At 42.5% G+C, this 25,124-nt stretch overlaps 1 protein-coding gene across 1 annotated transcript in view; it reads right to left on the bottom strand.

Annotated features, from left to right (window-relative positions):
* LOC117251429 (aggrecan core protein-like) overlaps window positions 1–9,887 on the bottom strand; it is a 31,638-nt gene extending 21,751 nt beyond the window's left edge. The window contains exons 1-5 of the mRNA XM_078173270.1: window positions 9,738–9,887; window positions 1,428–1,522; window positions 1,191–1,282; window positions 561–852; window positions 221–395 (exon numbers count right to left, since the gene is read on the bottom strand). Of these exons, the coding sequence (XP_078029396.1) occupies window positions 221–395; window positions 561–852; window positions 1,191–1,282; window positions 1,428–1,515 (647 nt within the window). The 5' untranslated portion in view covers window positions 1,516–1,522; window positions 9,738–9,887. The remainder of the gene's footprint in view (window positions 1–220; window positions 396–560; window positions 853–1,190; window positions 1,283–1,427; window positions 1,523–9,737) is intronic.
* Between the last annotated feature and the right edge of the window lie 15,237 nt (window positions 9,888–25,124).

Genomic DNA, 25,124 nt, shown 5'->3' on the forward strand with positions numbered 1-25,124 from the left:
AAGGTTCTCCTGTTTGTGACAGTCATGTTGCTTTTTATGTGTGTGTTTATAGCGATTTATTCCTTTTGTACAGCACGTTGTCTTGAGTTGTGACATTGCAAAAAATAGACTTTCCCCTCAGGCATTAATAAAAACATATTTCAGATACAACTCCGTCATGTTGCTCTGTGTCAAAGGGAGGTAGCAGTAACAGTTGTTGCCCATCATGTGACACACCGACCTGACTGTGTGATCAGACAGCCAGCCGGCGTCACACTGGTGGAATCCATCATCGTAGGCTGCTTGAAGCTGCTCAGGTGAAGCCATGACCGCATTGTTCTGTGCACATGCTGCTGTCGCCTTCTCAAAAGTCAAACTGTAGCGTCCCATGATGGCCCGGTAGTGGAACACAATACCTAGAGACAAACAAGAACTTTAATGAGAATTAATTTATTAAAAGTGAGCAATGAATAATTTGATGAATGGAAAATGTTTGGACTTTGGACCAACTAGAGGAAAACAGTATGAAATATTACAAAACAAATGAATAACTTATATCCTTGATATTTAGATGTTCATACCTTGAACCTGCACGTGGACGGTGTCATGGCTGTCCTCGATGCCGTGCTGAACCTCACAGCGGAAGGCCCCCGAGTCACTGGACCTCAGCTCAGATATCTTGATACTGGCGTCTGTAGAGGTCATGGGGTATCCCACCAGGTGAACTCTGTCCAGGTAGCTCTCGCTGATGCGCACCTCTCCTTCCAAGGCCACCAGGATAGTCGTGACTTTTTCTTTGGTGACGAGGCTCCATTTGATGCGATGAGCGAGGGGAGCGATGGTGGGGGCTCCGGGGTCTGGGACAGTGTGGTCCTACACAGGAAACAACAAACACCTCTCACCACCAGTTCGTTTCCTGGGTTTCCTCAGTGTAAACAATCTGAAGCTAATGAAAGGAAGTATTACAACTCCTACAGGAACTCACACTATTAAAACCTTTGTACCACACAAATTAATCCCTGTTAACAAATCCAGCAGACACAGAGCAACATTAGAGCTTATTTGGAGTTGTGTTTTTGTCCACCTGATTAATTAACTCCTGAGGGAAATATCTGTCTCTTTAGCCGCTGGATGTTTAACTGTCTTCACCAGCTACGTCTTCACTCTGTCTTTTTCTGATCAAACAGAGGTTAAAGCTCATGATTACTCACCTCAAAGTAACATGGCAGTACGATAGTTGCTCCCAGTAGAGGTCGCTGTGGTTCCTCCAGAGGAATGCTCACACTCAGCACATCCTCCGGGTCTGAGGAAGATGTCAGCTGATGAGTACTCTCCAGAGACAGCAGTGATGTACAGCACGTCCAGGAGAGGATAACACACACTAAGCTCTAATGATTTTATCATCACTGATTCGACCATCTAATAAATAAACAAGTGTCCTTCCTTACCCATAAAGGAGTGCTCCTCATAGATGTAATCAAACGTCGCAGAGATGACATGTAGACACACAGACAGCAACACGATCCACCTCATCATATTTCACCTGAAATTTAAACAGGGAAAATTAGTAAAGCACAACCGTCAATCTCTCTTAGGTGGAATTGGGGAGGATGGATGAGGGAGAAGGGTGTGTCAGTGGGACGTGCCTGGGTTAGAAAAGGCCAAGCTAGAAGTGTGTAGGTCTCTTCGTCTTTCACCTCTTGTCTGTGTGTCTTGTTTGATTCGAAGTGTTATAGTCATAAGATAGATTAAAAAAAGACCTTATGAAAATAACCTGTCAGGTGTGTGTTATCATCACATCACCTCATACTGATGATGGGATATTAATGTTGTTCTTGTTTTAATCACTGCTACACATAAAATCCATTTAATGCTATTTCTGTTTTGAATTATTTAGTAAAAATATAAATAAAAGTATTTTCTCATTCAGGTGCAGTAGTTAATAAAAAATAAAAAATAGTGGTATTAAATAAAGAACATAACAAACATACAGCGAGTAACAGAAGGCTCGGCTTGGACGGAGCACCTGTCGCAGCAAACGAACACACCGTCTGCGGTCATTTTGACTTGACTCACGGACTTTACTAGAAAACCAAACATTAGTTGGCTAGAATTCATTGGTCACTTAGCCACAGAAAAAAAAGTGAAACTCTGTGAGGAGGAGCTGCACCTTGTCAAAATAAATCCAAACCTATATGACCGGAGCATGTGTGACTTTACTTTGAAAGGACAGACACAGGAAGTGTCCACGCTCAGCAGTCAGACAGGAGTCAGGTTAATTTCCAGGGCTGGTACCTGCGGTTATTCCACAGGCTAGTTAATAACATGTCGGGCAGGAAATCCAAAGTGTGGGATCATTTTGAGAAGGTGAAGGACGAACCCAAGGTGATATGTAAACTCATCTTCATTGGGAAACAGGTGATGTGCTTTAAAACCAGCCACCGGCGATTTGACCAGCTGAGTTGCAGGTGACACCATCAGCCGGTTTGAGCCGTGCTCAGACCAGCCAATTCACACCGCTGCTACTTTTCTCTGCAACGTTCTGAAATGCAGGGTTCCTACGCAAGTATGGAAAGTATGGAAATAAACTTGATAAATTTCCAGGTATTAAAAAGTATGGAAAATGAAAAATAAAGTATGGAAAAATATTTATGTTTCCAGACTACTACCACTGTTCTAAAATACTGTTTTCGGATCGTGTTTTATGCCGGGCCAAGCACAGTTTGTGTGAGAGCAAACGTCTCAGAAAACATACCGCCCCTTTTACCTGATTGACAAGTGGTCTGTCCAGTCCGCTGCCCCATGACCCTCCTCCAGACCCCCAGGTGTCAAGTTTCACTCCAACACTGCACCTTCGACAAGAAGACGAGTTTCACGTGGTTCACAATGGGTAGATGTAAATTTTTGGATGGATGGCTTGACGATGCCGTATAAATACTGGTTGGCCAAGGATTCCCAATTCACACACAGAGCTAGATGCAAGCTTTGTGTGAAATCGTTTGACATCGCCAACATGGGGGAGAAGGCGATTCTGAGCCACATGAAAGGAAAAAACACCCAACGTCTCGTTACTGCATCGCTTGCACCCAGAGTCCCAACCTTTTTGCCTCAGCCCAGACATTGAACTTACCTGAGTTTATATTTGTATGCCATTATGGTACTTGGCTACAATTGCCTATTAAGAATGATTAAATATGATGTGAAATATGATACACTGATATATTTACTCAGATGTTGCATATTCTCTGAAAAAAAGTCTGGAAATTAGGGTATGGAAAAGTATGGAATTTTGAAATTCCAAATGTGTAGGAACCCTGGAAATGGTTTCATCCCGTCATGAATCTTTGGTCTACACTGGGCTTCAGAGTGTCATTACTTTTCACCAAATTTCAAAACAATCTGTTACAACTGTGCCTCTGAATTAAAAAATAAAGAAAAGTCTCTTTCTCAGAACAACTCCACACTAAAATACACGAGGGACTCCTCCATAAAGTTACATTCATTCACTGGAAACACAAGATGCTGAGTTCACCCACACTGGCCTGAATGTCTGCTCTGTGTGTGTGAACATGCTTCTGGTCCTGACAACATTCTTCCTGTCTGAGTTTGGAGAGGGAGGGTCACATCTTTAAGGTCATAACACTCAAATCCAGATGATTCATTTAGCTTAAAGTCAAAGTTTGCAGTCCCCATCTCCACCTTTAGAGTCTCACATCTGACATGATTCCAGTTTTTCTCCACACAGGCTACATGACAATACGTCTCACACACCTCTGTAACGTCCACGTGCCGACTGAGTGATTAAAACACTCTCTAACAACCAGCGCTCTTATTTTCTCACAGGAAAACAAGGAGCGTCAGTTCTCTGAAGAGCAAATTTTTGCAAATGTTATTTCATCTGAGAAACATTTCCTGCACCTCCCTCCCTCTGCAATGGAAGACTGAGACTTTTCCCCAAATCCACTTTGTATATTTGTTCACATGCATGTGCGCACACATCAGAAGTGAACACCAACATCAAATATACTGAATGCTGCAGACGTGTTGATGCATCTCAGCACAGAAATAACACCAAACATTCACTGCTGAACATGTTAACAACCTGAAAACATCCTCATTTATACGTTTATGATCTGTTTCTTATATGGAACTGTTGCACTTTGGTGCTTTGGTACCATTTATGGCTGTACTCTTTCCCTCTGCCTGCATGGTACGACCCCACGGTCTGATACGTGTGAACTATTATTCTTACGTTGCTTTCACAGCACTATTTGTTAACTCGCCAGTCATTTAAACCCAGTCTCGCTCCAAACTTGTCAAGTCCAGGGCTTGGTCGTGACTTCAGGTGTCAGACACGGATGACAAAAAAGCTTCCTCTCACGTTGACACGATATGCAGGTGTTCACCATTATTGTTTAATGGTGCCCAGTGACGTCAGGAGGAAGCGCATATTTTCTCAGAGAGGTTGGATGGAGTACTTGTTGTCTCTGATTGTAAAGAGCAGAAAAATAAAGATAAAATTAAACACTTTCTCCGCAGCCCCAACAGCCCATATGAAGTTAAATGAGGTAAAAGGGACGGGAACTCTTGGACAAACTGTCTCGGGGCACGTTGCCAGGTCGGGATGCAGCTCCAGCTCTCACCACAGATTCAACAAGCTTCTGCAAACTTTTCTGAGCTGCGGAAATCCAACACACTTTCTACAACCTGAATGAATTATTTATTTACTGCCAGAGGAGAGAAAACATGCCCCATCACCTGAGTTCAGGCTTGTACTCAGTAAACAGACTTTATGTAACCGCTGAGGCTGATGGGAGAGTTTATCATGTGAAATCACAGCAAGAAGACTGCATGTAAACACACACGCACACACACACGCTCGTAAGATATGTTGTGTAATTTGACTGTTTATGGTGCCTTTTGATGGACAGATGACAACTCTTTGCTCACTCTGACTCATGCACAATTAGCACAAAGGACAGCCCTATGATGATGCAGCATAATGTTATGTTTTTCTAACAAATACAGATATTTATTGAGAGGGGATGACATGCAGCCGAGGTTGGAATCAAACACGCGACTGCTGCGGTAAGGACAGGGCCCTTGTACCCGGGGCACCTGCTCTACCAGGTGAACTACAGGGTGCCTCGCTGATGCTTTTCTAGACTGGAAAACAAATTCAAAGTTCACACATGTATTCTCCCCTGTCATGTAACACTGTGGAGACCTCGACAAAGTGGAAGTTTGAATCATTTAATTCTTCTTCTGTTGAGGCCAAAACTATTTTAAATGTAAATAATATGTGTCTGGATTAAAGGAACAGTGTGTAAGATTTCAGGGGATTTAGTGGCATCTAGTGGTGAAGATTGTAGATTGCAACCGGCTGAAACTTCTCCTGGTTAGAATTCCGTCAGCATTTATCAGAGCATGTGAGCGGAGCGGGAGGATTTTGTGTTGATCGAGGAGCGGCTACTTTTTTAAAAGGTGGAGCGGAGCCTTATCTCTTGCTCCAATTTCGCTCCGGTCGCTCATGCCCCACCCAGAATGCATCTTTGCACCTGCGCATGCCCACACTATTTTCTTTCAGAACTATGGAGTTTACTGTGTACTTCAGAAAAGAAACTGAGAAGAGAAGCAGCGGTACCTTGGAGAATGGTCCCTAACTGCAGGGAGAGGGCTCCCCGGAGAATCTACCAAGCTCATGTTTTATTGGTGCCGCATTGTTCCGATCTCTCATTAGCCCGACGTCCCGTTGTTCCGATATGTGATTATTACTGTATTTGTGTACCATAGAGGATCAGCAACGCAACAAAAGTAGGCTACTGGTTGAGATACAAGTGTCATAGAGAGAAGAGAAAGAAACACCATAACCTCCTGTTATTAACTCTGGGGAGCTCTCCGCGGGGCTGAACAGCTTTTGACGGGCGTATTTCTGCCTTGATGGTGCACCGCGACCGGCTCTGGGTCAGCTGGCAAAGGCTTGAGGCAAAGCAGGCTCACAGCTTATTTGTTTGTCACTTTCTTTTTCATTTTAACCCACACCATGATCTTTTCCTGACCCTAACCAAGTGGTTTTTGTGCCTAAACCTAACCAGACCTTAACCACAGGGCGTTATGATGATTTCGGAACAATGGGTTTAATATGGTCAGAACAATGGGCTGTCAGAAAAATGGGCAGACCCCGTTTTATTTGTGAATAGAAGATTACAGGTTAGGGTAGTACGACGCAGTTTTTTTGAGCGGAGCGGACGAGCGGCGCAAAGTGACAGATCTGCGAGCGAGGAGTGGAAATTTTCACCCGCTCCGCTCACATTCTCTGGTATTTATTGCTCAGGAGGTTTTTACCAGGAACAAAATTATCCTCAGAGGTCTCTTCCGCCCCAAAACAAACAGACCAGCTGGTTTAAACAAGTAAAAACACCAAATAAAAACATTTGGTATGTCAGACAGCATGTTAGCCTAGTGCTGCAAATATGTGCTCACCTTTTCCTCTGATAACTTAAGATCCAGATGTTCAGGAGGTTTCGACCGGGAGCTAAATTATCCTCAGAGATCTCTTCCTCTCCAAAAGAAAGGGATCATGGGTCTAGGTTATAAACATTGCATACGCACAAAATGAGACCTGGAAGGAGGCATACGCCATTTCCATGCAAACGTAGTGATCTATAAAAACAGACTTGATGGGAGAAACTTTAACCCATGCTTACAACCCTTTCTTGAGACAGGAAATTGGCGATGTTGATGATGAGATGGAGGCCTGATTGTAGAAATTTGTCAAATATTTTTTCATGCACGCTGTTTTTGACTTTCGTTAGTATGTACATTTTTAGTCTGGATCCTATGCACTGTTTCATGAATGAGATAATAAAGCAGTTTTACATTTAAAAAAGAAGCTCTTTTTCGAAAAGGGCCATGAACTACGGTTGCCGTCACAAAAACGCTAATCTCTCTAGCTTCACCAAGTGTTAAGTTTGCCTATTCTGGGCTACTGTAGAAACATGGCCGTGCAACATAGTGATCTCCGTAGACGAGGACCTGCTCCCTATGTAGATATAAACGTCTCATTCTAAGGTAACGGAAACACAATGATTCTTATTTTCAGGTGATTATACAATAAAGAAAACATGGTTATTATATTTCATTTCTGCTAATATATGCCCCTAAATCCTACACTCTGGACCTTTAAACTGGTTTTATCTCTGTTGGAATAGTTACTACTGAAGGAAAGAAAAACATCAGTACAGCAGCTGAATATAAACTCTTCATCAGTGTATGTTCTCTAACTGGACGTCAGAGTTTAACTTCAGTTTCCAGCATCTTTACCTTCCCTTTAAAGAATGTTTAAACCTGAGGGAGTGTCTCTTCAGCACTGAGCCGCGCTGTTTGGACTAAGTGACAGTTCATTAGCAGCTGAGTTGTGTGTGAGCCGTGCTGGTGGCCGGCTCCACACTGAGCTCATTCAGCTGCTGGTGAGGTCCACTCCCAGAGAGACCGGGGCCCATAACACCAGATCTGTTCCCCCTGACGCCTGCATTATGGCAGCTCTGACGACACCAGCGCCTATGTAAACAGCAGCCTTTCCATCACGTCTCAACACTGCTGACATTCAGGCCCGGGACTCGGAAAAGGGTGAGACATGATGGGAGGAGTCGAGGGGCGAGGGTGTGGCAGTGACAGGGCTGTGATCCTCACCTGTCCCTCTGTCCTTTTAAAAAAATATGCTCTCTACATGAGGCGCACATCTCATCTAATCACTCAGGTTTGATAACTTCAGTTTAATTATGTCCAGTAGAGGCACGCCCCCTTACTGGAAAGAAGTCACTGTAATATTTCTGTTAGGGATGTAGAATATCTTGATGACTTGTTGTCAAATTTAAACATTTATTGACTTGCTGCAGTTTTTTTTTTATCAACACCAGCTGTTTTTAAATCTGCTGCATAATATAATCAACTTAAATATGAGAGTCTGTGTTACTCCACAGAGAGTTATACTGACTTTCAGGGACTTTCTGATACTTTAGCTCCTGTGGAAAGCTGAACACAATGCACTGTCATATCATGTTAAGGATATAATTTGAAATTTTGATATTTTCCTCTAACCTGTGGTGCTATCTATCAGTCAAGATAGTTTTGGTGTGAGTTGCAGAGTGTTGGAGATGTCGAGCATAGAGATGTCTGACTTCTCTCCAATATAATGGAACTAAACGGCACTCGGCTTGTGGTGCTCAAGATAATCCACAGACTTTGTTGTGAGCAGTTTCACGTAGGAACTATTTTCTTTTTACCAAACTACACCCGCCAACCGTGCATCTACATGAAGTGTGCATCTACTGCTAGCTCACCCACTGAGCTAGCTAACGTTACAGCTCAGCTGAAGAGGACGCCATTTATGTTTATATTTCACACTGTCACAAGCACGAGCCTGTCAACCATCAGTAGATGCACACGTCCTTCTATGCAGTGATACGACTGAAAAAAATAGTTCCTACATGAAACTGCTCACAAGAAGAAGAAATACTTTATTCATCCCTGAGGGGAAATTCAATTTTTTCACTCTATCATCATACACACACAGGCCTGAAGTACACACACACACGCACGCACGCACACAGACAGGATCTATACATGCATTAAATGGAGAGATGTCAGAGTGAGGGGGCTGCACATGGACAGGTGCCGTAACCAGTTGCCTTGCTCAAGGGTCCAGGAGGCAAGCTGACACCTATCCAGCTACCAGTCCACGCTCCATACTTCATATGGGGGCTTGAGCCGGCGACCCTCTGGTTCCCAACCCAAGTCTCAAGGTTTGGCTTTCACTCTCGCTCGCCCTCCTCAGACTTTCATCTTTCATTCTTGTCCTGCCGCGTTCCCCTCTGATACCGCCCAGCGCTATTAAACTATAACACCGACCTGCCATGTATCGTGCCAATGTGAAAGGATGGCTTTTTTCGTCGGTGTCTGACACCACATGTCACTGCCCAAGCGTCAGATTTTGACGACTTCAGAGTGAGACCAGGTTGGTTGTACACAAACCAACTCGCAAGGCTGCGAGTTTGCAAGGCTGCAACAGAAAAGCCCACATTTCTGTTTGGAAGAAGAAACACACACCTGCTTTTAACTATTATGAAAGACTTGGGTATCAGCAGGTTTTTGGATATGTGCAAATATCACAACACTGACCCTTGGTGGTCGTGGTTGAAGGAAGAGGGAGGCTGAGTTCACACAGTCAAACAAGACCAGTTGGAAACTTCTGGAGTTGGAAAAAAATCCTGTTTTGAACCAAAGAACCAAAATGAAGCAGCTCCAGCTGTTTGACATGACAAACATCATGTTGAGGCACGTTATTCAGAGTATGCAGGGATGTTAGTGGAATATTAACTTTCATCAGCGATGTAAACAGCTTAGTAGGAATATTGTCTTTTTTTGGCATAAGGACACAAACTGGAAAATTTTGGTGATTGCTGTTGAGTTCTTTAAATGTATTTTTTGGCACTTTGAGCACCACAAGCTGAGTGTCATCTAGTTCCATTATATTGGAGAGAAGGCAGACTGTTCATGAAAGATTTGGTTTGTTTTGCTCAGACATTATACTGATTTGCTGATTGTCCAGCAGCAGCAAATCAAATATTTTGTTAAAACACAGTTTTAATAAAGCACACATGCACAGAGGGAGATGAGAGTTCTGATCATAAGTTTCACATTTCTTTGTAAAAGTTGCCAAAACCAAACCAAACAATGAAACAAAGTAAACCACCCACCTGTTGCAGAAAAATCTTCGCTCCTGTCAAAGTCAAACTCTTCTTCTGTGGTGTGTTTTTGGCTCGGCTGAGCTCCAGGGCGTGAGTTTTAAAGTCCCAGTGAGCAGCAGCAGCAGCAGCAGCAGCAGCAGCAGAGTTCAGGATGCTCGGCTGTGTGCGCAGGAGTGAGACTCTGACCAGGTCTGATGGTCACACCTCAGTAGGGAGACACCGCCGTCAAGCTGCTCACACTGAAGGAAGGGGTGCTTTCAAAATAAAAGCAGACTTCAAACTTTTCACAAAGATGGCTGAGTTGATCACAGTGTGTTGCAGGTTAAAGAAAAGATCATGTGATGAGAGAAGACGTCAGAGAACTGTTTTAGTGAGCGTCCAGCTCTTTGGAAAGCTGCAAATTGAATGGTGTTTGTAAAGAATCAGGCATCATATTCACTGATTCACTGTAAATGTAAAAGATAATATGGACATGTTTTACCTTGAACTACAGACCAAGGACCCCTCAGCTGAAAGAACATGTTGTATTAAAACTGAGCTGCATATCAAACTGAGGTGGATGTCTGCAGTCTTGACTTATGCTGGTGCAACATCGCAAATTGATGTTTTTCTTTTAACAACAAACGCACATAACCATGTGTTGGGTCTAGGAAGAAAGAACGGGGTTTGGCTTTACAATCTTACATGAAGTGAACACTGTCCTCCCAGGTGAAAGTCAGTGGTTGCTGGACCCATCCATCACCTCTCCCTCCCTACTTGACCTTCTGCCGCCTTTGTTTTTGATGTGTCCTCCCACTAGGCACCATTAAACAATAATGGCGACCAGCCAGGTATCATACTGGCGTGAAAGGATGACTTTTTTGTTAGTGTCTAACCCCTGAGGTCACTGACCAAGTGCCAGTTTTCAACGACTTCGGAGTGAGACAGGGTTGCCAAAGGCAGTGGTTCCTAAAAGGCTGTGCCCTGGGATTTTGTGATAACCTCAAATTATTATTGCAATATTCAACTGGACCTATGCAAAAAGTTATGAATTAATTTTTAATTGACTGCATCAGTATGTTGTGCGCACCCATTTCCTAATAAAGAGGCAAACTCTACCTAAAAAAATGTAATTTAATTTAAAAAACCTTAGGGAATAAGGAACCTATTTGTCACTGTTGTGCATGTGGGAATTTTAAGTGTGTGACACATCTCATCTACTGGCAGCCAGTGTGAGGGATGATAACATTTAAAAGAGGAAAGCCGTGAGTGGGACGATCGATCGCTTTACTGTATGGAGCAAATTATACCAAAGAACAAGTGAAGACGACCTACAGCTGAAAGAAAAGAGAAATAAAACGGATCAGTAGACAGTTCAGTGGTGTTCATTATGTCTTCAGTTTCTGATAATGACTTTAGTTGTTCTTTTATCTCAGACATGTGTTAGGATGTTATATACCTTGACATGTTTCGTCCCGGAGAGGCGGCGAATGGACAGCAGCTGGTGTTATCGGTGTCACGCCTCCCTAATATCAGCTGATTGACAGATCAGCTGATAAAGACGCGTCACAACTACCACCAAGTGACACTTCTGAGGAAGGCGGAAGTTTCCACCGAAACATGTCAAGGTACAGTATGTAACATCCAAACACATGTCAGAGATAAAAGAACAACTAAAGTCAGGATCAGTAGACAGAATCATGAAAGCTTCCTTTCTTTATTGTGCAGTGTCATGGTAAGAGTGATAACACAGGCTATTGTGCACAGATATAAATACAGGTGCACCTTGAGATGTTGGCTTGGCCTTTGCTGTGCTTTGGGTACAACAAGTTTGAAAATCACTGGCCTTTAGGTACCAGACCACGTGCTGAAGGCCCAGGATACAGATTAGACTGAGGCCTAGATTCCACCGAGTGGCAGTCCTCAGGGCTGATTAATGGAGGCAACGCTGAAGTGCCACAAACTGCAGCTCCTCTAATGTCCACTTGAGGCAGACTCCAAGAGCGAATCAGTCCTCACTGACCCTCATATTAAGATGTTCAACTTTAGAGCAGAAATAAACATGTTTACAGCCTGGAGCAAAAAACAGTTTTGGTCTCTGTAGCTAATTGCCCGCCCCTCTCGGACTTTTGTCGTCTTAACTTTCATCCTTGTCCCGTCGTGTCTCCCCCTGACACCACCTAGTGCTGTTAACCTATAACAGCAACCGACATTAGAGGGACAGTGTGAAACATTTTCAGTTGTTTATTGCCAAAAATCAATGTCTGCATTCATAAATATGTCATCATTGGTGTATCATTATCTCCACCAATAATCTGACTTATTCTCGTAAAAGGAGAATTTCAGATTTGTTTGTTTATTGTGCGGGTAAGTTGTCTGGGGGGTTCCATAACGTTTCGCCATCTTGAGAATACATCCGCCAGATTACAGCTAACACCGCTAACAGCTGTTAGCCACTGTTAGTGGCGCAGTGTTGCGAGGAGAGGGATGAGGTGTGTGAGGTTGAGCCACTTGTCAGTTGTCAAAAGACAAGACGTGATTGGTTTGTTTTGATTTACAGCTGCCCCAACAGTCCTACGTTGTAAACACAGCCAGCATGGTGAGGAGGGGGTTTGTCAGCTCGCGTGGCGTGTGTCTGTGTAGGAGCCTGAATGAATACTTCATGAAGTATCGGATGACATGGTTTCATCAATGTTATCATAGCTTTTTGGTACACAGCGGCTACCAGTGTTGCAATACGTGTTTGAAACAGTGAGGCGCTAGAGTGCGCTATCTGTTTGAATGCAATATACGATCTCAACTTTAGATGGGAGAAATTCCTGCACACTGTGGCTTTAAAGGACGCCTTTTTTTTGTTGGTTTTTGATGACTCAAGTCACTGCTCAAGCGCCTGATTTAGACGACTTCAGAGTGAGACCGTGCTCTCAATGCATGCCATAGATCACTCAGTAAACACATTGTCTCACTCTGGGGAGACCACATGCTGCCCCTTCATAGAAGTTATCATGGTCATAATCAGGGTGAAGGGTTAGCAGCCCAAAATCTTATTCTTCTTAATCTTCTTAATCACAGCAGCAGCAGTAGTACTAGTAGGAGTAGTGTGATTTTGGGCAAATGTTATGCTTTTACTTTGAAGGAAACCTAACCAGGGTCATCATGGCATACTTGACTCAAGGGCGAGGAAGGAAAGGGGGTGGAGGTATAGTAAAAGGGTGTGTGCCGTTCCACCCACTTTGGTAGAAATGAGATAATGATCCTGGAGATCAGCCAGTGGAGTCTTTTGAATAATCACACTTGAATCAGTGTTTCCCAAATGAAATACACTACTGTGTTCATATTGTATGTGCTGACCTGACGCAGTGCTGAGCTCAGAATAACTTTATTGCTCTGTGTAGTGTTTTTAACCATCAACACCTCTAAAGTGATCCCCATAAAACATATTAGGAAAAGTAGGCTACTAATACCAAACTTTGAAAACACACAAATTAATGGGTGACGTCACGGTAACTACGTCCGTTATTCTATATAGTCTATGAATTTATCTCTGAGGTGTAGTGGAATAGAAGTAAATAATAGCATTTAATACTCAAGTAAAGTACCTTAAATTTGTTCTTAAGTATAGTGCTTTAGTACATTTCACATGATTATCTGCTGTGTTGTCCTGCCGTCACCTCTGGGCTCTTTAATGAGCTCCTGAAACATTTGAGTGTATCACGCCTCGCCCCTTTAACGTCTCTCTGCCCGCTCGCTTTCACTCCTGAAAAAAGAGACCTGGAGACAGAGCTGCTCTTTCAGTCCACTGGGAGCTCACTGGGCAGGAAACAGCAACATGTGCAATTACAGAGTATTCACATGCCTAAAAATGTTGTTGCTATGGATACAAATGAACCCCACTTAACTTATAATGGAGGTCCAGGTTGAGTTTAAGTGGGACCTAAAGACAGTAACGCTCCATTTCCACACAGCAGCACATGTTCCACTTCAGTTTTTCTGCTCTGATGTTGTATGAATAATTTCTTCCTCCACCTTTTGTAGATTTTTAGTGAAATATAAATCACTACAGAGGTTTCAGTCTCATTATTTTCATGCTCACTGATTCCTCTCGATGTGAAAGGCCCCTCTTTGAAGGAGGTGCAGATCTGCAGGCGAGGTCAGCGTCAGCCCCTGAGCATAATGTCTCCTAAAGGCCAGATAAAGATGCTCCAAATGTGTCTTGTGGAGGCTTGTTAGAGAATCCTGGAGGAAGCAACTTAGGTCCTGAGCAGGAAGATCTTTGTTCCTCAGGAGAAATATTCTGTTGATGTTGGACAGATTGAGGCGTAACACGTAGTTTTTTGTGTCCTTGGAGCACACAGAGGGGAAAAAGAGATTTGCATGTGATATTCTTAGATTTTGTAAATGTCTTTCGTTCTGTTGCACATCATCAACTGTGGGAGTACACACACACACACACACACACACACACACACACACACACACACACACATATATACATATATTCTCTGGCCACTTTATTAGGTACACCTGTTTAGCTTGTTAACACAAACAACTTATTAGCCAATAACTTGGCATGCATGTAAAAGGGTTGACTTAGAAATCACATATCTCACACATACAAAAAAAGATGTCCAAGAGTATTTTTGTATTAAATAAGGTAAAACATGTGTTAGAGTATAAGGCATTGAGAACTTTGTATTGTGCACTTGTGTTACCCTACATCAGCTACTGTGTGGAGGTGTGGGGAAACACATACCAAAGCAACACAAGGTCATTATATCTCCTACAGAAAAGAGCCATCAGAAGCATACATAAAACAGGTTATAGAGAGCACACAAATATCTTATTTTTTAACTCTAAACTCTTGAAATTTAATGAACTTGTTGAATTACAGACACTAGTGGTTATGTTCAAGGCAAAAAATAAAGTACTACCAACAAATCTACAAAAAATGTTTACCCTTATAGAGAATGAAGGAAGAAGGAAAGGGCATTTTTAGGCATCAATTTGCAAGGACAACCTTAAAACAAATGTGTACTTCAGTGGTGGGAGTGAAACTCTGGAACTCTCTACAGAATGAGTTAAAGCAATGTAAAAACATATTTCAGTTAAAAAAAGTATTTAAAGAGAAAACGATGAAGTTGTATGAGCATTCATAGAAAGAGAAAAATCAGGGTCTTTTTCTATTATTGTCTTGTTTTGTTATTGTTATTGTCTTGTTTTGTTGCTGTAGATTCTTTAAAATTTTACATTTCTTATCAACTTTATAGCCACAATGATAACTTGAAATACACTAAGGCATGTTGCACTTGGTTACTTCTGTTGTTTAGTTGTGTAGCTATGGATCTTTGTTTAGTATTGTTTTATCTTACTATTATCTCTCTTTGGATGTTCGGCTATGATATGAGTGAGTATCATTACTTGATGATGGCGATGATTATGGATTGCTTTTGCTTTAAAACTTGATGATGGTGGTGATGATGATGATGATGACGACGATGATTATGGTTTGCTTTTGCTTTAAAATTTATTTCAGATTAAGATATTAGGAATGGATGTTTTGGTTTGGTTTTTATTTTTGTTTCTTTTACTTATTATTCTCATGCGCAAACATAAGGTGTTGATAAGTATCAGAGTAATTTTTTGTAAAGGGGGCAGAAAATATAAGATTTTCTTCATTCTGCCTCCCTTTCGTCATGGCTGTGTAAACTATATGGATATGAAGATGTTAAAAAAAAAAAAAAACAAAGGGTTTTGTTATTGGAACACATTCATGAACGAAATAAACTTCAAACTTGAACTTGAAAACGGAGTATCAGAATGATGAAGAAAGGTGATTGAAGTGACTTTGAACGTGGCATGGTTGTTGGTGCCAGACGGGCTGGTCTGAGTATTTACTGGGATTTTCAGCACAACCATCTCTAGGGTTTACAGAGGATGGTCCCAAAAAGAGAAAATATCCAGTGAGCCAAAATGCCTTGTTGATGCCAGAGGTCAGAGGAGAATGGCCAGACTGGTTCAAGATGATAGAAAGGCAACAGGAAGTCAAATAAGCACTGGTTCCAACCAAGGTGTGCAGAAGAGCATCTCTGAAGCAACAACACCTTGTCCAACCTTGAAGCAGATGGGCTACAGCAGCAGAAGACCACACCAGGTGCCACTCCTGTCAGCTAACAACAGGAAACTGAGGCTACAATTCACCAAAACTGGACAATAGAAGATTGGAAAAACCACATTCAGATGGAAGCATGGATCCATCCTGCCTTGTATCAACGCTTCAGGCTGCTGCTGCTGGTGGTGTAATGGTGTGGGGGAGATTTTCTTAGTACCAACTGAGCATGGTTTAAACACCACAGCCTACCTGAGTATTGTTGCTGAGCGTGTCCATCCCTTTATGACCACAGTGTACCCATCTTCTGATGGCTACTTCCAGCAGGATAACGCACCATGTCACAAAGCTCACATCATCTCAAACATGACAATGAGTTCACTGTACTCCAATGGCCTCCACAGTCACCAGATCTCAGTCCAATAGAGCACCTTTGGGATGTGCTGGAACGGGAGATTCTCATCATGGATGTGCAGCCGACAAATCTGCAGCAACTCTGTGATGTCATCATGTCAATATGGACCAAAATGGACTGCATGCAGATAGCAGAAGGGGAGGAGAACACTGTGTGTAATAGATGGCTGTTTATACTCACAGTCTACATCCTGAGAGACAGATTGAGGTGGTACCAGCAACACTGGCGTTACCAGAAACACTGGTGTTACCAGAAACACAGACGTTTCGACAGAAAGTCTTCTTCAGTGTGTTTCTGGTAACGCCACCCAAGTTGGTTTATTAAATTTACCAAAAGGACATTTGTGAGTGCTGGCTTCTTTTCTTTTTTCTGCTGCTTTTGGCCATGCACCTGTTGAGTGGATTCATTTTGAGAGTGCTTGCTTCTTTCCTACAGATTGAGGTTAGAGAATGATCAGAGGGCTCAGTATATTCATACAGCACAGCCTGATCCCCACTGCAGGACCTCATGATGCTTTAAAACATAATTTAATATGAATACTGGGCTTCCATTGGCATGCTCCCCCAACTTTAGGCACATTTTATTGTGTATTGTTGCTCCTTCTCCATGTGATCACCCTGATGAGAGGCTGAAGGGATGCAGGACTGGGGAGAATATTTTAGGCTTGGACGTGTTCTGGCTGGATTTAAATCTCAATAGTGTGCCGAAACTGAACCACCTGGACCAGGGGAGGAGGGGAGAGACTCTGGCTGTGCTCACTGTTCCTGGACGGTGAGATTGTGTCGGCAATTGTTTCACATTTCCTCTGCTATGTTTAGATTTTTCCACTTTCTAAATATTTGTTGAGAGGTTTTGAGTCGAGGTGTGGCTACAAACTGGGCTATTTATACTGGGTCGGGTGGAATGACTAAATTGTCGCACTAACTGAACACATTTTCACTCGAGTGCCACCTCAGCAACCTGTCAACAAAGCACAAGTGTTCTGCAATGACATAAGAATAACGGTAAACTGTTATTCATGTGCCTGAGGCTGTTTTCTGTCTTCATCAGGAACAGTGTTGATCCAAACAGGTGGAGGTGAAGCGACTCACAGTGATGGATCCATGGCAGAGTTTCAGTTTAATCCTCGGGGATCTGCAGACATTTCTTTATTTATAAGCTCCTTTCACAGCAAAGGCCACTTTCTGTTCAGGACTGCAGTGACACAGCAGAACAGTAATGAACACTGCAGGTTGTTGTTGGCTTTTACTGTCCTGAGTGAGGAGGCTTTGTGACTGCATTTTCTTTTTAGAGTTTTCAGAAAACAACATCATCTGAAGCATGTGCTGTTTTGGAAAATGGAAAACAGTTTCATGTTAACTATTCTGTAATCTGGGCCTATATGTAACAGTAGCTGTGTCTCAGTTCAGGGGCTGCAGCCTTCAAAGGCTGCATTTGAAGACAGATTGTGTCACATCATCATCATCATCATCATCATCATCATCATCATCTGCCAAAAAAATGTAGCCTTTTTTCCCAGAATTTGGCGGATGCAATGGATGAACCCTTTGTGGCCCAGTCTATCACCAGATGCATTGCACCAATGATGATCATATATTAAGTTGAGTAAACTAACAGTTGTTAACTAGCTAATGATAAACTGATGTTAACATGGGGCGTCGGTGGCTTAGTGGATAGAGCAGACGCCCCATGTACAAGGCTGTTGCTGCAGCGACCTGGGTTTGACTCCAGCCTGTGGCCCTTTGCTGCATGTCATGCCCTCTCTCTCTCTCTCTCTCTCTCTCTCTCTCTCCCCCTTTCACACTTGTCCATCCTATCAATTAAAGGCTAAAATGCCCCAAAAAATATCTTGGGAAAAAAAACAAAAAAAAAAACTGATGTTAAAGGAATACTCTGACGATTTGGGAGTTATGTCCTTTCTCTTTCATTTTCATATTGAGACAACATGATCAATATCTTTTTTGTGTCTGTACGTCCAGTGGCTGGGTCTCAGCGGTTAGCATTGCGCTTATAGGGGGTCAGTAGCCTACTCGGTAGAAGTGAACAAATAAACGTTACAGAAACCCTGAAGCTGGCATTTCTGCACATGCATTTAAAACAAGCATGTTTAAACATTAATTCAAAAAACGAGAGTCCTTTTTAGTCGTTTAAGAAGAAGTTTGATACACGGAACTACAGTGTGTTTACGCCCTGCGTGGAGGGATACACCGGTGAGTAACAGCTGCAGCTGGCTCTGGGACAGGTACGCTAGTTTCACTAAAACCAAACAGAGAGACGACACGGAAGATATTACTCACTTGACTGAAAGCTGTCCATCGGCTCCTGCAGGCCTGTTTTTTCCAGTTTATCTTAGGAACATGAAAAAAAGTTTCAATCACACCAGGATTAGTGATTGCTGCAAAGTTTTCACTCTTTGTGATGCACTCTCTGCGGCGGTTTTCCTCCTGATTAGGGATGGGAATTGATAGGATTTTATTGATATCAATGCCATTATCAATTCTGCTTATCGATCCAATTCTTTATGGATTCCCTTATCGATTCCTCCTGTGAATTAATGATATCACCTCCTGTTGTTTGTAATCCAATACATCTGCTTTCATAACGTTTTATTATGAACCTTAAAGCCATGGTCTAGTTTAGAAAGATGATAAGAAAGATTTGAAACCATCCTTGGTGTTCCCATGAAATCCGACAACAGGAGTGGGGACGCGCTGAAGCTCCACAGCAGGCTAGCAGCTCCAGTGAGGCTAATAACAACAGCGCCGCGCCAGCCGTCCACCTGGAGCGGGGATGCGCCGAAGCTCCACAGTGGGCTAGCAGCTCCAGGGAGGCTAACAGTGTGAAGTGAAGCCATGGCTTTGACTGCTTCTGTCTCTCCGCCATTACGTCTTCTTTGTTGTTGAACGTGCTGCTGACTGACAAGCATAGATTCAGCGTAATGAAAAGAATCGATAAGGGAATTGTTAAGCATAAAGGCTAATGATGTCGATGAATTGAACCAGTTGGAACCGGTTCTTAACAGGAACCGGTTCTCAATTCCCATCCCTTCTCCTGATGATATATCTCTAGCCTCCCCAATGATGGTAGCACCGAATCCCATTCTGTGCAGCAAAATGATTCCACCTCCGTAGGCATAGGTTGGCAAGCCCCGCAGCTACACCACCAGTCCTCCCCTGATCTCCGTCTCCTCTCTGCCCCTTGCTGTTCCGCTGCCTCGGAGGATTCAGCCTCTCTTCTCGCTCGCTCAGTATCCAACACCTGGAGTTCCTCATCTGTATACTCGGGCTCAAACAGATATGGCTCTGCAGCTACTATAGTCCGGAGAGATATCGCTAGGATAAATAAACAACTGAGTTTTGTTTACAGGCTACATCTGTGCCTGTGCCTGCTCACCGGTGTATCCCTCCGCGGATCACAGCGCAGGACGTACTGACCCCCTATAAGCACAATGCTAACCGCTGAGACCCAGCCACTGGATGTACAGACACAAAAAAGATATCGATGATGTTGTCTCAATATGAAAATAATAGAGAAAGGGCATAACTCCCAAATCGTCGGAGTATTCTTTTAACATTACTATGAGCTAAAAGCACATAGCATAAACAAAATTAATTTAATAAGTTTACTTGAAAACGGTCCATCAGCCTAAGATATATCAGACAGCGATGTCTCTGGTGGTGAATCATCTCCGCAAGTATAAAAATGAAAAAATATATATACAGTACAGGCCAAAAGTTTGGACACACTTTCTCATTCAATGCGTTTTCTTTATTTTCATGACTATTTACATTGTAGATTCTCACTGAAGGCATCAAAACTATGAATGAACACATGTGGAGTTATGTACTTAACAAAAAAAGGTGAAATAACTGAAAACATGTCTTATATTCTAGTTTCTTCAAAATAGCCACCCTTTGCTCTGATTACTGCTTTGCACACTCTTGGCATTCTCTCCATGAGCTTCAAGAGGTAGTCACCTGAAATGGCTTTCCAACAGTCTTGAAGGAGTTCCCAGAGGTGTTTAGCACTTGTTGGCCCCTTTGCCTTCACTCTGCGGTCCAGCTCACCCCAAACCATCTGGATTGGGTTCAGGTCCGGTGACTGTGGAGGCCAGGTCATCTGCCGCAGCACTCCATCACTCTCCTTCTTGGTCAAATAGCCCTTACACAGCCTGGAGGTGTGTTTGGGGTCATTGTCCTGTTGAAAAATAAATGATCGTCCAACTAAACGCAAACCGGATGGGATGGCATGTCGCTGCAGGATGCTGTGGTAGCCATGCTGGTTCAGTGTGCCTTCAATTTTGAATAAATCCCCAACAGTGTCACCAGCAAAACACCCCCACACCATCACACCTCCTCCTCCATGCTTCACAGTGGGAACCAGGCATGTGGAATCCATCCGTTCACCTTTTCTGCGTCTCACAAAGACACGGCAGTTGGAACCAAAGATCTCAAATTTGGACTCATCAGACCAAAGCACAGATTTCCACTGGTCTAATGTCCATTCCTTGTGTTTCTTGGCCCAAACAAATCTCTTCTGCTTGTTGCCTCTCCTTAGCAGTGGTTTCCTAGCAGCTATTTGACCATGAAGGCCTGATTGGCGCAGTCTCCACTTAACAGTTGTTCTAGAGATGGGTCTGCTGCTAGAACTCTGTGTGGCATTCATCTGGTCTCTGATCTGAGCTGCTGTTAACTTGCCATTTCTGAGGCTGGTGACTCGGATGAACTTATCCTCAGAAGCAGAGGTGACTCTTGGTCTTCCTTTCCTGGGTCGGTCCTCATGTGTGCCAGTTTCGTTGTAGCGCTTGATGGTTTTTGCGACTCCACTTGGGGACACATTTAAAGTTTTTGCAATTTTCCGGACTGACTGACCTTCATTTCTTAAAGTAATGATGGCCACTCGTTTTTCTTTAGTTAGCTGATTGGTTCTTGCCATAATATGAATTTTAACAGTTGTCCAATAGGGCTGTCGGCTGTGTATTAACCTGACTTCTGCACAACACAACTGATGGTCCCAACCCCATTGATAAAGCAAGAAATTCCACTAATTAACCCTGATAAGGCACACCTGTGAAGTGGAAACCATTTCAGGTGACTACCTCTTGAAGCTCATGGAGAGAATGCCAAGAGTGTGCAAAGCAGTAATCAGAGCAAAGGGTGGCTATTTTGAAGAAACTAGAATATAAAACATGTTTTCAGTTATTTCACCTTTTTTTGTTAAGTACATAACTCCACATGTGTTCATTCATAGTTTTGATGCCTTCAGTGAGAATCTACAATGTAAATAGTCATGAAAATAAAGAAATGAGAAGGTGTGTCCAAACTTTTGGCCTGTACTGTATATTATAACAATCTCTGGGTCCCTGATTTAGGGCTAACTATCTTATTTCGTCAAGCACAGCTGGTTGCTAGGTAACAGGAACACCAACGGGTTGGGGCGAGACCAACTGGTAATGCACCCAGGAAATCCTCCGCAGACCAGACCGTCCCATTTCAGAGACCGTTCAGTTTGGCAGATTCAAAGGACGTGGCCAACATAGACCATGAAGGCCGCGACCTTCAAAGGCTGTAGCCCCTAAATTGGGACACACTGCTTGTAACAGCAGAAACACAATCAAAAGTCACATCACAGTAACATGTTTAAGGTGTAATGTGTAGGATTTAGTGGCATCTAGTGGTGAGGTTGCAGATTGCACCTGACTGAAATAACTGCTGAGTGTCAAGCAAGTAGCAGAGCTATGGTGGCCAACACAAAAACGCAAAATGCAGAAACAGAAAGTTGTCCTTTAGAGCCAGAGTTAGTTTTATGTGTTCTTAAATATGGTAGAAACATGGCAGACTCCATGGAAGAGGACCTGCTCCATATGTAGGTGGAAACAGCTCATTCTAATGTTGCATTCACATCAAACGCAGTGAGTTTTTGCATTGTGATGTAAATTTTCACGTTGCATTACTCGCACAAATCTGAATGCTAAGATAATTTGCGTTGACTTGCTTCATACATGCGAATAACTCGGGTCATACATGTGTGACAATGCTAAATCAATGAATGAACACTTCATAAGTCAGCCCGCGTTTTAGAGTGTACCTCTCGCCCACTTTCCCACATGTACTTCCCCGGGAGTTAGAGCATAATTCCTTGCGGTCACTTACCACATACTTTCCAGGGAGTTAGTGTATAATGACGTGGTCACTTGGCACATACTTCCCCGGGAGTTAGAGTATAACTCATCACTTATGTAATTTCCCAAAACTTATGGTTTAATTTCCTTATATGAGTCTGTATATGTATGAAGTGCAGTAAAAACAAATGCTCTTGCCCTTTGCTCATGGCAGTTGATTCAGTCACTTTTATGTAGCCTATGTGTCATCAGGCAATTTCACCCACACTCCAAGGTTTTAATATTTATGTTTTCTTTACATTTCATTGAATGAGTTTGAATATGAATATGTCAAGAAATGGGTCTATATTCTGCAAATTGCCTAATTAACGGGCAGGCTGGAGTACAAAGCAAACTTACCTCTCTCAAGTGCACATCTCTGGAAGTCTTGTAGTGCCATCCGAGGACGAAACACGAACAATACAGTAATGTAATAATATAGCCTACATATATCTTAAAATACACAATAATGAGTCATGAAAAGTTATAAAATGTTTTTATTATTAAATTACACAGAAACCACATGGTAGGTGCTGTTCTCACATCTACAGCGTACTTTCCCCAAAATTTACAGGGAAACTAGGCAGTACTTTCCACCTAAGTATATACTAACAAAAGAGACCGGGCTGGATTATGAAGTTTGCACTGTTTGCCCGTCCTCAAGGGCCGTCCACACCAAGAAAGATAACTGTAACGTTAACTATAACGATCACAATGGCAGCATCCACACCAATGAACGATATCATTGTGTTGCTAAGTTACGCCAAACACACACTGCTCGATGCGGTCGGCAGGGAAGCAGAGTGATGGATAAAATGGATATTGATGACCTGTTATTGCTGTATGTTGCAAGAAAGAAAAAGAAAACCAGAAGGGTGTGGGATCACGAAATCATTCAAAAAAGAGATCAGTTTGGAGAATACCACACTCTGTTAAGAGAGCTGGCATCTTTTGAAGACAAATTTTATTCATACTTTCGGATGAGTCAACAACAATTTGATGCTATCCTGGCAATCATCAAAGAGGACATCACTAAGGAAAAAACAAACTTCAGAGACCCCATCAGCGCCAAAGACCGTTTGGCAATGTGTCTCAGGTATAAAATAGGCTATGTGTTTTTACACATAATTTACAATCTAATATTATGAGCGTTTAATGTTGTAAAGCACAATAGTCAGACCGAGCTACTACAGTAACGTTAGACCATCTAAAAAGTGTTTCCTAAATGCCATCAATTAGCTTAAAATTTAGTTTTATTCAACATCAAAAATCATACACTGTACAAACCGTCATGCGATGCTGACCTGTTTTTAATCCAAATGAGTGGATCCTCTGGAAGGGGAAAACGGCACAGTGTTGCAAACGTGAAAAAAGTAGATTGAGTTATTTTCTTCTACTTGGTATTCTGCTAAATACACAAACATTGCTATACATTGTAACGTTTTTGACCAGCCTTTCCATTATGCGCTATTTAATGTGACTTGACTCAGCTACTGACAGATATGCTCAATTAAAGGTATACTCCCTCTTGTGGCATAAGTGGGCAGCAACTCTTGTCATCATGTGTCTGAGTGCAGAAAACTGGGTCTTTTTTTCTCCACTGCAATCCAGGAACCAAAATTAGCAGCATTTAGCTAAATGCTGGTTAAATATGCAAGTGGCTGGTCAATTTGCTTCACTCACCAGCACCCCCCCCGACCAAAACAACAACAACATAAAACAATGGTACTCTATTGAGTGTCTGCCAGCATTTGAACACAGACATTTTGTTGGACAAAAAAAAAGTTAATTTCACACTCTATTCAACAAATTACAGTAATACATTTGGCAGTTCAGTCTTGGCCTTTTGAGCGCAAGTAGCAGTCACAATGGTCACTACAGACCTGAATGTACAACTCAGTAACCATAAAGAGAGAAAACAAACAAACAGGAAACAGTTCAAATATCTTGTAATTTTCATTTATTTGTATTTCATTTTAAATATCACTTTTAACACTGCTAAAACTTCCTCTAGGATTGGGAACCCTGTGTATGTAGTTTTTCCCCTCTCTTCATGGATCTGGAAAGAGCAGGTGGACTCTCATGTTCCTATGAAGAACCTGAAAAAAAAAAAATCAATAAAAAAAAAACGGCTATGGTTAGAAAACAATACTATAAGCACTCCTCCAACATTATTCTGGACAAAAATGTCCCTGAAATTAAGCTAATTGATGGCACCCCCACTGTCATTTCATAAGATTTTAACTTATGCATTTAAGTTAGATTTTGTTCAATATTAATTGGCATTATTTTTTAATTCTTTTTAGGTACCTAACCACAGGGGACTCATTTAAAACAATATATCTTAACTATCGTACTGGAAAGTCCACAGTGGCAGAAATCATCCCCGAGGTGTGTGATGCCTTATGGGCAAAGTTGCAGCCTCTCTACATGCCAGCTCCAACAGAGAATGATTGGCTGGAAGTTGCAGCTGGATTCCAGCAAAGATGGCAGTTCCCCAACTGCATCAGTGCCTGGAATGGGAAGCACGTGGTCATCCAGGCACCATCAAACTCTGGATCCACCTTTTTTAACTATAAAGGTGGTTTCTCCATTGTTTTGATGGCCCTGGTTGACCACAGGTACTGCTTCACCATCATAGATGTTGGTGGTCATGGTTCCAGCAGTGATGGCGGCATATTTGCACAAAGTGCCTTAGGCAAAGCCATAAAAAATAACACCCTGGCCATCCCTCAG

The sequence above is a fragment of the Epinephelus lanceolatus genome, chromosome 2, assembly GCF_041903045.1.
Source record: "Epinephelus lanceolatus isolate andai-2023 chromosome 2, ASM4190304v1, whole genome shotgun sequence".
In the NCBI taxonomy this organism is placed as follows: domain Eukaryota; kingdom Metazoa; phylum Chordata; class Actinopteri; order Perciformes; family Serranidae; genus Epinephelus; species Epinephelus lanceolatus.